This window comes from Ascaphus truei, chromosome 4 (assembly GCF_040206685.1).
Source record: "Ascaphus truei isolate aAscTru1 chromosome 4, aAscTru1.hap1, whole genome shotgun sequence".
In the NCBI taxonomy this organism is placed as follows: Eukaryota; Metazoa; Chordata; class Amphibia; order Anura; family Ascaphidae; genus Ascaphus; species Ascaphus truei.
The window spans coordinates 414,800,049-414,815,255 of NC_134486.1; the positions used below are offsets into that span (position 1 = coordinate 414,800,049).

At 47.0% G+C, this 15,207-nt stretch overlaps 1 protein-coding gene across 6 annotated transcripts in view; it reads left to right on the plus strand.

Annotated features, from left to right (window-relative positions):
- The window catches only part of MDGA1 (MAM domain containing glycosylphosphatidylinositol anchor 1), a 544,714-nt gene that overhangs the window by 386,173 nt on the left and 143,334 nt on the right, over positions 1 to 15,207 (plus strand). For all 6 annotated transcript variants that reach the window (XR_012801245.1, XM_075598788.1, XM_075598786.1 and 3 more), the window contains one exon: positions 11,323 to 11,592. Coding sequence is in view for 5 of the 6 variants with exons in the window: in XM_075598788.1 (XP_075454903.1) it covers positions 11,323 to 11,592 (270 nt within the window). In the remaining variant the exon portion in view is untranslated. The remainder of the gene's footprint in view (positions 1 to 11,322; positions 11,593 to 15,207) is intronic.

Sequence of the window (15,207 nt, forward strand, 5' to 3'; positions counted from 1 at the left end):
ATACAAATGTACAATGTAATTCTATCCCTATATACCAATAGGGACTACATAGTATCCACACACATTTATAGTAATTACATTTCAACACCCACCAACACCATTGGTATACACCCCTCACACCCCCCTCCACACACACCTTTTGTAAAGCGCTGTATACACTGTGGGCCCTTTATAAAGGTATATTTACACACATACACATATACACACACACTCTTACATCACAAACATTCAGGGACCATTTAACAACTAAAGTTATACATCGCATACTGCACAGGGGGGGAGGGATAGGTTTCATCCAGATAACATTCCAGGCTGTTTAAAAGTAAAACTGTTCTTGCTTCATTCAGTGTAACATCGCCGGAAGAAGAGATCAGTGTATCTCGAAAGCTCGCACAAATAAAAGCATTTCGTTAGCCACAGAACGGTATCATCTATTCGTTTTTGATTATAAAGCTTGGCTAACACGGTACTGACACACACACACACACACTGACAAACATCTCCCTCTCTCTCTTTCTCTCTCTCTCCTCATACTCTCTCTCTCCTCATTCTCTCTCTCTCTCTCTCTCCTCGTTCTCTCTCTCTCTCCTCATTTTCTCTCTCTCTCCTCATTCTCTCTCTCTCCTCATTCTTTCTCTCTCTCTCCTCATTCTCTCTCTCTCTCCTCGTTCTCTCTCTCTCTCCTCATTTTCTCTCTCTCTCCTCATTCTCTCTCTCTCTCTCTCCTCATTCTTTCTCTCTCTCTCCTCATTCTCTCTCTCTCCTCATTCTCTCTCTCTCTCTCTCTCTCTCTCCTCATTCTCTCTCTCTCTCTCCCCATTCTCTCTCTCTCCTCATTCTCTCTCTCTCTCATTCTCTCTCTCTCTCCTCATTCTCTGTGAGCGGCCTCCAGAATCTGCTATATTACATCACACTCTTACGGGTTTGCGCCGAATAAACCTGATAGCTCATTCGTTTGGGTCCAAACGTATTGAGATGAACCTGTGAGATTTATTCCTATGTGTCTTCCTCTTGACAGGGAGCTGAGGAAAAGACAAGTGAACTCAGCAGATTGCTAAAGTCGATCAGTGTGTCTCAATCAATCCCATCTCTCCCCCCTTCCCTCCTCCTCCATACATTGCTCTGCTCAGGATGGGACCTTCAAAAAGATCTGGGAAAAGCCAGTGAATATAATGAAGTATCTTATTAACCAGCCTCTATTAAACTGTCAATTGTATTTAGCTGCAGAGCTGAGCAGCAGAGAAAAAACCTGTGTTACCTGACAAAGAGCTATTATAGTGACTGCATGTTTATTGGCAACCACAAAATACAGGATCACTTTCTCAAGACCGACTGCTAAGACACACAGACCAAGGAGGCTTCATGTTCTATGCATGTCTCCCTCTGGCCGGAAATGTCTATCTTGGGTGGCTCCTTTTCAACTGTATTGCAGAATTAAAGGACCTTGTGCCAGGATAACCTCTTGATTGTCAACCTCTCTGTTGGAGGTGTTACATGGGGCACAGATTATAATGAGATGTATCACATTCTGCGTCTCTGCCCCAGCTTGCACCTTGGGGAGAGTCAGTAGGAGTAGTTGGGGGAGTTACATGGTGCACAGATTATAATGAGATGTATCACATTCTGCGTCCCTCCCCCAGCTTGCACCTTGGGGACAGTCAGTAGGAGGAGTTGGGGAGAGTTACATGGGGCACAGATTATAATGAGATGTATCACATTCTGCGTCTCTGCCCCAGCTTGCACCTTGGGGAGAGTCATTAGGAGGAGTTGGGGAGGAGTTACATGGTGTACAGATAATGAGATGTATCACATTCTGCATCTCTGCCTCAGCTTGCACCTTGGGGAGAGTCAGTAGGATGAGTTGGGGAGGAGTTACATGGTGCACAGATTATAATGAGATGCATCGTCTCTGTACTCTTTTAGCCTTTTATTTTCCCCATAAAATCCTCCATATCTCGTGACGTAAATGTAACATACTGCATCCGATGTAAGAAGCAGTGTTTACACAGGCAGCAAACCTGCTAAAAACCAGAGCTGCTTGTCTAAACACACCTTTCTCTATGTTAATAAAGTGCCCCCTAAGCACTGTGTGGCCAGCAGTGCATCGCTCTGCGATTCGTTGCTAAACAGTCTGGTTGCAAAGGGGTTAAAAAAGTGATCCCCTACTATTTTGGGATATTGAATGTAGCATCGGCGGTGTAAACTTCCCTGGATAATAATCCAGCACACTCCATCTTCCATTGGAAGCCGCCACAAGGAGAACGCAGCACAGTGCACCCAGCCAAAGATGTCTGTACACAGCTCCTGCTTTGGGCCACAATCAAAATACTTTATAAGATTAGTGAAGAAAAAACTTCGATGTCCAAACTTACTGGGATCATAAAGATAAAACTGGAAGAGAATCGGGTCAGCAGCCACGATCATGGTTACAAATAAAACCATGAGCGGCCACTTCACCTTCTTGTTTCAACATTGTTCCTCCTTCCCTCTACAGCAGGGCAGCCAACTCCAGTCCCCAAGGGCCACCCAAGGGTCAGGTTTTCAGTGTATCCCTGCTTCAGCACAGGTGGCTCTTTGACTGAGCTATTGATTGAGTCACCTGTACTGAAGCAGGGATATCCAAGAAACCTGACCTGTTGATGGAGAGGGGAGGGGGGGGGGGGGTTGAGGACTGGGGTTGGCGTCCCCTGATCCAGATGAAGCTCTCAGAAGCTGGGCTGCCATTACCTCTCTGTATCTGTGCATGTGTGTCCTTATTTGTATGTCACTGTTGTACAGTATGTACCCTATTTCCTCGATTCTAAGACGCACCTTTTTTCTGATTTTCACATGTCTAAAATGGGGGTGCGTCTTAGAATCAATGTATTAAAACGTTTTTATTAAAAAAAGTGTCTACAGTACTAACCCTGTTTCAGGAGATGCCCCATATCAGCGGAGGACAAAGCGGGCAGTGGCGGCATGAGAGGTCCCACGGCTGCAGATGGTTGAAGTACAGCGGGCGGGAGTGCGGTGGCAGGACAGGTCCCAAGTTTGCAGCTGAAGGTCCCGCCCACTGTCCATCTTCAACCATCTGCAGACATGGGAGCTCTCCTGCCACCACCGGCGCCAGCTTCATCGTCCGCTGACATGGGACCTCTCCTCAAACATGTTAAGTGAAAAAGTAATTTTCCTCGATTGTAAGGGCCAAATCGATGGTGCGTCTTACAATCGATGGCGTCTTACAATCGAGGAAATACGGTATATCTTTATTTATTTGGCGCTTTACAACAGTAACATAAGTGACATAATAATATAACACACAATGGAAATAAGCGCTTCAGATCTAAAACAATAGGAAAAGGAGCCCCCGCCCGAAAGAGCTCACAATCGAACTGTTTATGTGGCATACACAACTCTGTACACCCACTGCACCGTGCTGCGGAAAACTGTATGCTGGAACTTCACAAATAAATGAAAATAATAATAAAGTTATTATCTCCTCTCGCAGTTGGGATGCTAAGGGCTCAGCTTCCCGCGAAACGCGTTAAAGAAACTGACGCGAACCGCTTCCTGTGGGGTTTGCTCACACAGCCACCTGTTTCCCCGTCAGCATCAGATTCAGTGAGCAGCAGGACTCGGTCAGCGGGGATAGCTGTGTCTGACAATGAAAACTCGTTCTACCTTTTTATCTTTTTATTTTATTAACCAAATGCAGTTTAATGATACTCTGGGGCGCAGACAGACGCAGGAAAAGCTCCGGGCCCGAAACCAGCTCAGACAATCTGGGAACTGGATCCCGACACTTATAACAGCAATCAAATCAGGGTTAGAAAATGAAGAAACCATCTCCTATTCGCTCTGTATGTTTTGCATGCAAACACAATTTATGGCTGAGATTTCAGCCAGGAAACAGTGTTCTTTCCCAGCCTGGGCTGAGGCTGTGCAAACATAGGTGGCTTCCAATCCGTCTGCGCTGTGTAATTACCAACAGTGAATAAAAACAACATTCTTCTTTTAATTGAGGCTCATATTAGACCAGGGGCAACTCCAGTCCTCAGGAGCCACTAAGAGGTCAGGTTATCAGGATAGACCTGCTTCAGCACAGGTGGCTCAATCAGTGGCTCAGTTTAAGACTGCACCTGTGCTGAAGCAGGGATATCTTGAAAACCTGAGCTGTTAGTAGCTCTTAAGGACTGCAGTTGGCCTCCCCGTGTATGAAACACTCGGAGGACTTGAATGGTTTCTAGAGGCAGAAAGCGAAAGAAACGTGCACCGCTCGTTTCAGCTCCGCAGATACTCGAGTCTGCCTGCCTCCTCATCTCATAAACTGAATATATCTCACGTAAGACACCGTGGCATGTTTAACACGGGAGGGGACAATAAGATGCGGCCGTTTTGCTGTGGCCATTCAGGCACTGAGAGACAGCTGGCCTCAGCCGTTTGGCCCCTGACGTAGGAGTTGCCAGTTATGCCTTTTAGGGTTATGATTAGGGATTTAGGGTAAGGGGTGAAGGTTAGGGTTTTTAAGATAAGGGGTTACATTACCTGCGGCGGCGAACTGGCCTGACGGTGACGCAGTTTAGCCGCGTCTAATTGTCCTAGACGCTATGTAATAAGCGGTGCTCTGCTATAAGACACTTTCCGGCGCTGCAAGGCACCTTGGGGTCCATTCACTCGGCACACGGTCTCCAATGCAATAGCACTGCTTAGGCAATATTAGCCACTGCCCCTTGTGTGACTGACAGGAAGTAGAACACCAGCCGAGCCCTGTGCAGACAGCCTGGACACGCAGTATGTGGAGACAACGGAGTGGGAGTAGCGCCCACGCAGAAGATTCCAGATTCCAGTACTTCTTAGGCCTTGTAGATAGTAGGCGCGTGCGTGCGTGGCGCTCCGTGGCCTTTGGGATCTGGAGGAGGAGACGCGACCAATAGAAGCTGTGATTCACAGTTTGGAGGGTGTGCCCGTGACGTCACGTGAGCGGTTCGCCCTCGTTGGCTGAACCGCGCATTGAGGTCATGTGATTGTGTATGGTGCGCACGTGAGCATTGGTCGGAGAGCTGCTCACCGAGACACATCAATTTGTATCTGAGGAGCGACGGCTGGGTCACGTGACCTGTTCCGTGACGTCACGGTCACGCCCCCCCGAAACGCCCCTCCCCCCCTGTCTCGCGCTCGCTTGCAGGAAGCATGGATGCGGCCTTACAGCCTTAACGCAGGCGCCGTCGGACTGACTATAGACTGGACCTTACTGTGGAAGGCAGGAGACCGGGCCATGTGGTCTCACCCAGTACTAGTAGTTCCTATGAGAATTGCCCTTTGATTTCACAGTTAAATGATCATTTGAGAATATTGCAGGGGCAGCTGCATTGGAAGGATTTCCATACCTCTATAAAGTAATGTTGCTTATAATGGAATCGGGTCTGCTCAGGGTGACCTGTTTTCCAATGTCCACTTTACCGTGTATGGTGTTCATTTCCCCTGTGTTTGACGTAGCCATTAATATCCTGCGTACATTACTGGCACTGTATTAAAATGATATAGTACCCTACTGGTGCTAACTGACTGCCCTCACACACTGCACATGGTACGTGCAGTTCCAGGGCACCAGGACGGAGCTGCCCGGCTGTCCTGTAGGCGCTGTGTGGTTCAGAGCAAACACTGTGTAAAGAGCAGGACAGAACTTCCCCGTGGTGAGCCTGCTCGCCCACATCTCAGCAAACTTCCAGAAACAAGAACTACGGATGTTTCTTAGGTAACATCCATAAACTACTTGAGCTCAGAGTGTGTTATAGAGAGACGAGCAAATGACTCAAATGAGGGCTACATTCACAGCGTCGGGAGAGAATACAGGACGTCTTGTGCATGGAGGGGAATATACTAAAAGCAGAATCCACTCAAGAGCATAATAGAAGCCGGGAGCTATAGAGAGAGCCCCTGAGTGAATTCAAAGCCCTCTCCTTTGTGCCTGTGTATAAAGCACACTAATCAGCAATTCCGCCCAAGGGAGGCAAGTTTGCTGCACAATGGCATGGAGGTGACCCCGGTGCACTAATGACGGTGGTGGATTTAATGGGTTAAACACTGGTATCAGTCACTATCAGACACAAAATAATGCACGTGTTATCTCCTTAACCATGGATTGTAATGGCCCCACTGCTATATAATATAATATGCCAGCGTTAGCACAGGTAATAACGCCTGTCAGAGGAGCCAGCATTGCTGTGTAATGTTAGAGTAACACAGTTACATGCTGTGTACACCTGCTCTCCCAGATGTACTGTATGTATGTGTGTATGTGTGTATGTGTGTATGTCTTTATTTATAAAGCGCCATTAATGCACACAGCGCATCACAGCAGTAATACACGTGACAATCATATAAATAACAAATAATTCAAATAACACGTAATGGGTAGAAGTGCTGCAGGCATAATAGTGACATTTAGGAAAAAGAGTCCCTGCTCCGGAGAGCTTACAATCTAATTGATCTAATTAATCTCAACAAACTTCCAGAAGCAGTAAATACGTATGTTTCTTAAGTAACATTGCCGTGTAATGTTAGAGTAATAGAATGCTTGTATAGGAAAACGTATTGTAAAACAATTTAAGGGTTAATTATGAAGTGGTTCTGTTCATTGGACACCTTACAACCCATAAGGGGCCACATTTACTAAGCAGTGTTCTGCCCAATGACACCTTCCCAAACTGGAAGACACCTTACTGCCCATCCAAGTCCATGAGTTGTAAAGTAGGGTCCTGCACCGCCAGAAGGTCTTCTAGCAAAATACATCTCTCACTATACCCTCCTCTGCCCTCCTTACATCTCACCCTAATCTCTCACTATACCCTCCTCTGCCCCTCCTTACATCTCACCCTAATGTCTCACTATACCCTGCTCTGCCCCTCCTTACATCTCATCCCTAATATCTCACTATACCCTCCTCTGCCCCCCCTTACATCTCATCCATAATATCTAACTATACCCTCCTCTGCCCCTCCTTACATCTCATCCCTAATCTCTCACTATACCCTCCTCTGCCCCTCCTTACATCTCATCCCTAATCTCTCACTATACACTCCTCTGCCCCTCCTTACATCTCAGCCCTAATCTCTCACTATACCCTCCTCTGCCCCTCCTTACATTTCATCCCTAATATCTCACTATACCCTCCTGCCCCTCCTTACATCTCACCCTAATATCTCACTATACCCTCCTCTGCCTCTCCTTACATCTCACCCTAATATCTCACTATACCCTCCTCTGCCCCTCCTTGCATTTCACCCTAATATCTCACTATACCCTCCTCTGCCCCTCCTTACATCTCACTCTAATATCTCACTATACCCTCCTCTGCTCCTCCTTACATCTCATCCCTAATCTTTCAGTATACACTCCTCTACCCCTCCTTACATCTCACCCTAATGTCTCACTATACCCTCCTCTGCCCCTCCTTACATCTCATCCCTAATCTCTCACTATACCCTCTTCTGCCCCTCCTTACATCTCACCCTAAAGTCTCACTATACCCTCCTCTGCCCCTCCTTACATCTCATCCCTAATCTCTCACTATATCCTCCTCTGCCCCTCCTTACATTTCATCCCTAATATCTCACTATACCCTCCTGCCCCTCCTTACATCTCACCCTAATATCTCACTATACCCTCCTCTGCCTCTCCTTACATCTCACCCTAATATCTCACTATACCCTCCTCTGCCCCTCCTTGCATTTCACCCTAATATCTCACTATACCCTCCTCTGCCCCTCCTTACATCTCACTCTAATATCTCACTATACCCTCCTCTGCTCCTCCTTACATCTCATCCCTAATCTTTCAGTATACACTCCTCTACCCCTCCTTACATCTCACCCTAATGTCTCACTATACCCTCCTCTGCCCCTCCTTACATCTCATCCCTAATCTCTCACTATACCCTCTTCTGCCCCTCCTTACATCTCACCCTAAAGTCTCACTATACCCTCCTCTGCCCCTCCTTACATCTCAGTCCTAATCTCTCACCATACCCTCCTCTGCCCCTCCTTATATCTCACCCTAATATCTCACTATACCCTCCTCTGCCCCTCCTTACATCTCACCCTAATCTCTCACTATACCCTCCTCTGCCACTCCTTACATCTCACCCTAATCTCTCACCATAAACTCCTCTGCCCCTCCTTACATCTCACCCTAATATCTCACTATACCCTCCTCTGCCATTCCTTACATCTCACCCTTATATCTCACTATACCCTCCTCTGCCCCTCCTTACATCTCATCCCTAATCTCTCACTATACCTTCCTCTACCTCTCCGCACATCTCATCCCTAATATCTCACTATACACTCCTCTGCCCCTCCATACATCTCATCCCTAATATCTCACTATACCCTCCTCTGCCCCTCCATACATCTCATCCCTAATGTCTCACTTTACCCTCCTCTGCCCCTCCTTACATCTCACCCTAATGTTTCACTATACTCGCCTCTGCCCCTCCTTACATCTCACCCTAATGTCTCAGTATACCCTCCTCTGCCCCTCCTTATATTTCATCCCTAATATCTAACTATACACTCCTCTACCCCTCCGCACATCTCAGCCCTAATATCTCACTATACCCTCCTCTGCCCCTCCTTACATCTCATCCCTAATCTCTCACTATACACGCCTCTGCCCCTCCTTACATCTCATCCCTAATCTCTCACTATACCCTCCTCCACCCCTCTTTACACCTCATCCCTAATCTCTCACTATACCCTCCTCTACCCCTCCTTACATCTCATCCCTAATCTCTCACTATACCCCCCTCTGCTCATCCTTACAGTTGATCCATAATCTCTCACTATACCCTCCTCTGCTTCTCCTTTCATCTCATCCCTAATCTCTCACTATACCCTCCTCTGCCCCTCCTTACATCTCACTCTAATATCTCACTATACCCTCCTCTGCTCCTCCTTACATCTCATCCCTAATCTTTCAGTATACACTCCTCTACCCCTCCTTACATCTCACCCTAATGTCTCACTATACCCTCCTCTGCCCCTCCTTACATCTCATCCCTAATCTCTCACTATACCCTCTTCTGCCCCTCCTTACATCTCACCCTAAAGTCTCACTATACCCTCCTCTGCCCCTCCTTACATCTCAGTCCTAATCTCTCACCATACCCTCCTCTGCCCCTCCTTATATCTCACCCTAATATCTCACTATACCCTCCTCTGCCCCTCCTTACATCTCACCCTAATCTCTCACTATACCCTCCTCTGCCACTCCTTACATCTCACCCTAATCTCTCACCATAAACTCCTCTGCCCCTCCTTACATCTCACCCTAATATCTCACTATACCCTCCTCTGCCATTCCTTACATCTCACCCTTATATCTCACTATACCCTCCTCTGCCCCTCCTTACATCTCATCCCTAATCTCTCACTATACCTTCCTCTACCTCTCCGCACATCTCATCCCTAATATCTCACTATACACTCCTCTGCCCCTCCATACATCTCATCCCTAATATCTCACTATACCCTCCTCTGCCCCTCCATACATCTCATCCCTAATGTCTCACTTTACCCTCCTCTGCCCCTCCTTACATCTCACCCTAATGTTTCACTATACTCGCCTCTGCCCCTCCTTACATCTCACCCTAATGTCTCAGTATACCCTCCTCTGCCCCTCCTTATATTTCATCCCTAATATCTAACTATACACTCCTCTACCCCTCCGCACATCTCAGCCCTAATATCTCACTATACCCTCCTCTGCCCCTCCTTACATCTCATCCCTAATCTCTCACTATACACGCCTCTGCCCCTCCTTACATCTCATCCCTAATCTCTCACTATACCCTCCTCCACCCCTCTTTACACCTCATCCCTAATCTCTCACTATACCCTCCTCTACCCCTCCTTACATCTCATCCCTAATCTCTCACTATACCCCCCTCTGCTCATCCTTACAGTTGATCCATAATCTCTCACTATACCCTCCTCTGCTTCTCCTTTCATCTCATCCCTAATCTCTCACTATACCCTCCTCTACCCCTTTACATCTCACCCTAATCTCTCACTATACACTCCTTTGCCCCTCCTTACATCTCATCCTTAATGTTTCAGTATACACTCCTCTACCCCTCCTTACATCTCATCCCTAATATCTCACTATACCCTCCTCTGCCCCTCATTACATCTCACCTTAATCTCTCACTATACCCTCCTCTGCCCCTCCTTACATCTCAACCCTAATCTCTCACTATACCCTCCTCTGCTCCTCCTTACATCTCATCCCTAATCTCTCACTATACCCTCCTCTGCCCCTCCTTACATCTCACCCTAATATCTAACTGTACACTCCTCTACCTCTCCGCACATCTCATCCCTAATATGTCACTATACCCTCCTCTACCCCTCCATACATCTCATCCCTAATATGTCACTATACCCTCCTCTACCCCTCCATACATCTCAGCCCTAATTTCTCGCTATGCACCGCCAAGACTCTCGCGTTCCGCTCAAGGATGTCTTCTGTCTCCCCTTTTTGCATCTAAAGCCCTCTCCCACCTTAAACCTTTCTCACTGACTGCCCCACACCTCTGGTATGCCCTTCCCCTCAATACCAGACTTGCACCCTCTCTATCCACCTGTAAGTTCCATGAACTGGGATATGGACAACATCAAAACAATGCACCCAAATCCATATCTACCAAGTGGCGTTACATCATAAGACACATTCAGGTCCATTCGGTTCTGGAAGGTGTGTTGTGGCATAGCACTGCTTAGTAAATATAGCCCTAAATGAGGAAATGAGTATCATACAACTGTGATAAAGGACGATGGAGCACCTCACCTAGTGCTCACTGAGACACATTCTCTGCTATTGAGCCACTGAGCAGGGTCTTGGTTACGTCTGCCGTGTGTTGGAGAGTCCAAGAGTCTCAGTCTTCATGTTGCTTATAGACTGCAAGGACTTTATACTGCTGGACCAACAAATAAAGACGCAAGATAAAAAGTACAACTAAAACTACAAGATAAGCTTCTAAAAATGGAGCACAAATAAATAACCCATCTAGATTCTGACCAGCTACAATATGTGTACGTGGCAGCAGAGTCTGTGACATGGGCCATATGCATCCCTTAGTTCAGCACAAACAATTTTCCATCTCAAATCCATTCTACTGTATGTGTAGAAGAAGATGTAGAAGATTGAACAGTCACCTTCAGTGTTTCTTTATTCCACAGCATATTCATTTCCCAGGGGAATCTCAAACATGAAACACTGCTTTATTTAAACTTCGATATGTTTTCCTTTTTACCCACACTCTTCCCATGTTCTCTTTTTCAGCTCCACCCGCATTGAAGATGTCTGTCAATGAGACACTGGTGGTGAATCCTGGAGATAACATCACCATGCAGTGCTCCCTGACAGGAGGCGACCCATCTCCTCAAGTCACCTGGTCTCACTCTCCAAACCCCATGCCACGTAATAGCTCCAGTCAGGGGGGGAACCTCACAATCTGGAAGATTGGGCCAGAAGACTCCGGCTACTATAACTGCACCGCCATCAACAACGTGGGGAACCCAGCTAAGAAAACCGTCAACCTCCTAGTGAGATGTATGTTCTCTATCAGGCCAGTGAACTTGTGTGTTGCTAACTGTGAGATCATAATCATGATATAGCCTCAGTTCTGATACCTGGTAGCTGCATTGGTCCTAGATAATTGTAGGTTTCTTGTAGGGTGTGCTATTATTATCCTTTATTTGTAAAGCGCCAACATATTCCACAGCGCGGTACAATGGGGGTACAAAGTGACATCAATGACATAAACTGAATGACACACAAGTAAGGACAGACAAGCACAAAGAGATACAGAAGATAATGAGAGCGCTGTTCCTGAGAGCTTACACTCTAGAGGGCATAAGGGGCAATCTTGAAACAAAAAGGTAAAGTTGCTGCTCATTGTAGGGATGGAGTATGCCTCAGGATTGAGTATAGTCCAGCCGCCCAGGGGTGGAGTATGCCTCAGGACTGAGTATGGTCCAGCCGCCCCGCTTGATCTATTAAGGTTTGGGGATGTGTATGTTAGGGGGTGCTAGATAGCATAGAGTTTGGTCCAGCCGCACAGCTGGTACCAATAGGGTTGGAGGGTGGATGTTAGGAGTATGCCTGATAGGCTTCCTTAAAAAGGTGAGTCTTTAGAGAGTTGTTGAATGTTTGAAAGCTGTGAGAGAGTTTGATGGTACGTAGTAAGGAATCCCAGAGAGAGGGGTCAGCGCGGGAGAAGTCTTGTAGACGTGAATGAGAGGAGGTAATACGGCAGGAGAAGACGTGAATGACGGCAGAACAGAGGCGGCTTTTATGGATGTATCTTGGGATGAGGGCTGAGATGTAACAGGGGGCAGTGTCATTGATCGCTTTGTATACCCGAACTAGGGTTTACATTTAATTCTAGAGTGAAGACTGGACAGGATAAGGAAGTGAATTAGGATTTTATTAGCATTGTGAGTGAGAAAAATGCAAATCCTAATAATTTCGAGACAGCTTCGAGGATGATTGAGATTGTGGTATTATTGACAGTGAGGGACAGTTTGGGTGTAGGTATGGCAGTGCAAGGGGGACATATGATTCATTCTGTTTTGGACATGTAAGATTCAGGTAATGGTGGGACTTCCAGGAGGAGATTGTGGATAGATAGCTGGTGACACGGGACAAGAGAGAGAGGGAGAGGTTAGGGAAGGAGAGGTAGATTTGGGTGTCATCAGCATAGACATGATGCTGAAAGCCAAAAGATTGCATTAGTTCACAGAAAGAAGAGGTAAAATGGTATAGAGTGAGAAGAGCCGAGGGCAAACGACATAGCCTTGTAGGACCCCAACAGAAAGAGGGAGTGAGGAGGAGACGCCAGAGAAGAAATCACTAAAAGAGCAGTTGGATAGATAGGACTTAAGCCAGGAGAGGGCTGCGTCACTAAGGCCAATGGAGTGTAGGGTGTGCAGGAGAAGGGCATGATCAACAGTGTCGAAGGCAGCAGAGCGATACAGAATAATTCATTAAGGAGAAGTGACCCTTAGACTTAGCTGTAAGTCGTTGTATTGCAGTAAGTTTGTTGCAGATTCATCATGTGTTCCATAGGGCACAGGAAAAAGGAAGGGAGGGGAGAGGTGTTATGAGCATGAGGTTGGAAGGATTAGCAGTGCGGGGTGAGAAGGAGATGTTGGGGTAGGCTGAGGGATGTGAAAGGATTGGCATATGGATAGAGCCAGGATTAGGGGCCATGTTGCCAAAGAGTAGGAGTAATAGTAAGGAAAGGAAGAAAGAGTAGGACAGGGAGTTGCTGGGATTTTTTGGGCTGATAAGCGTGTGATGTGAGAAGCAGATGGAGCAAAGAGCTGCAGAGTGAAGGAGATGACAGTAGGGGATGGGAAATTAAGGAGGGTTTCGGGGAGAAAGTGTTGGAGCTAGGGGTGAAGGCAAAAAGTGCAAGTGAGTGAGTGGAGGCAAATAGAAGGAGTAGAGTAACAGTGGTGAAAAGCTGAATGGTGGTTGAGGTCATGAAAACCTGAAGCTGTGGTGTTTCCCGTTCGCATGTGCACAAACGTCAGATGTGTGCCTCTTGGCTGCTACTGAAAGCGTGCCGCATTGGCATTGCCAGGGTGTGTTACGGGGTTTCGGAGGGAATTGAAGAGGGCGGTGGGATGTGTGTGTGCAGACAAGTGTTGGGAGAGACTGTGGTAATGAAAGTTGGGTGGGTCGAGGGGTTAATGGTGCAGGCTAACACGCGTGGGATCATTGTGGGGAGGTGAGCTCACCGTGTGTGGTCTTGTGACATCCTTGTGTAGCTGAAGTTGCAGAAGGATCCAGTCTCCAGTCCACCTCTAGTCCAGCTACGTCTAACTACATATTTCCTTCGAGACTCTCACTTTAAGACGGAAGGTCCTCCCACTTCGGTTTTGGCAGAACTCCCAGCACCTACAAATCACTTTTGTGATTATTTGAATGTAACTGAACTCTTCTTTAACATAGGGAAGTGGTCTAACAGGATATTGAATAGAGGCCTGTCTATCAACTTTGCCCCGTTTGCATGGGCCAGCCATTGGGGGGCTGACTTTTGCATGTCTTAGTTAAAGGATTTCTCAGGGCATTGGTACAGTATAATAGCACACGCACCCACATAAGTGAAACCGTTTCCTGTGGCTGCAGTACTGAGTGCTCACGTGATCTCTCCCTGCCTCCCCTGTCGTGAATGGAAAGGGAGGGTCCCCTCCCGTTTAGTTTGTGAACACCCCCTAGAAAACAAGCTTAATCCCGTGATGTACAGTACTGTGTACATTAATAGGGTCCCCGAGATGTACTTTGTACGACGTCAATAGGACACTAAAGGGATTAATGGGCCAACTTGAGAATTCTTCCATACAACTTATAGTGCACAGAGCTTTCATAGCCATACAAGGTTCTTTCTCATATATACAGCAGTGTCACAGAATACATGTGGATGTAACCTGGGAGGTTTTTGAAGCTCTTTATGATATTGTTTCATCTATAAAGATCTCTGCTATCTAGCACTTCAAAGGTATCACCATTCATGTCAAATGTGGCTTTATGAACCCGAGCCAGTCACAGAGCTCTGCAATTCCGGTCCCAGACATCCTTTTATGTATGTCTTTATTTATATAGCGCCATTAATGTACATAGCGCTTTATTTTGCTCCGAGAAGGCACCTCACTCACCGAGCGTTCAGACTAAGACAGCCGACATGCAGGTGTTGGCTTAGAAATAAAAGGGGTTTGTAGTGTACAGTATCTTCTCAAGAACACCACGCACAGAAAAGATATTAAAAAGTGCAAGGCAATCCATTTGTAATGAGCGTTTCTCCGGAGGAGTACACAGCTGGGCTGTGATACTGTGTGATTACTACTGCAAAGTAAAAGCTCTGGATGTTTGTAAAGAGAGAGCAGTTACTGACATGTCTAAATGTGTCTCGGGTGTTAACCCCTTTGCAATTTGTTGCAGGCTGGGGGGCTCAACTCCAGCCCTCAAGCCTCCTCTCCCCCCTCTAACCCCCCCTTACCCCCCTCTATCCCCCCCTTACCCCACTCTATCCCCCCTTACCCCCCTCTATCCCCCCTTACCCCCCTCTATCCCCCCTTACCCCCCCCTATCCCCCCTTACCCCCCTCTATCCCCCCCTTACCCCCTCTCATCTCCTCCACAGGTCAGGTTTTCAGGATAT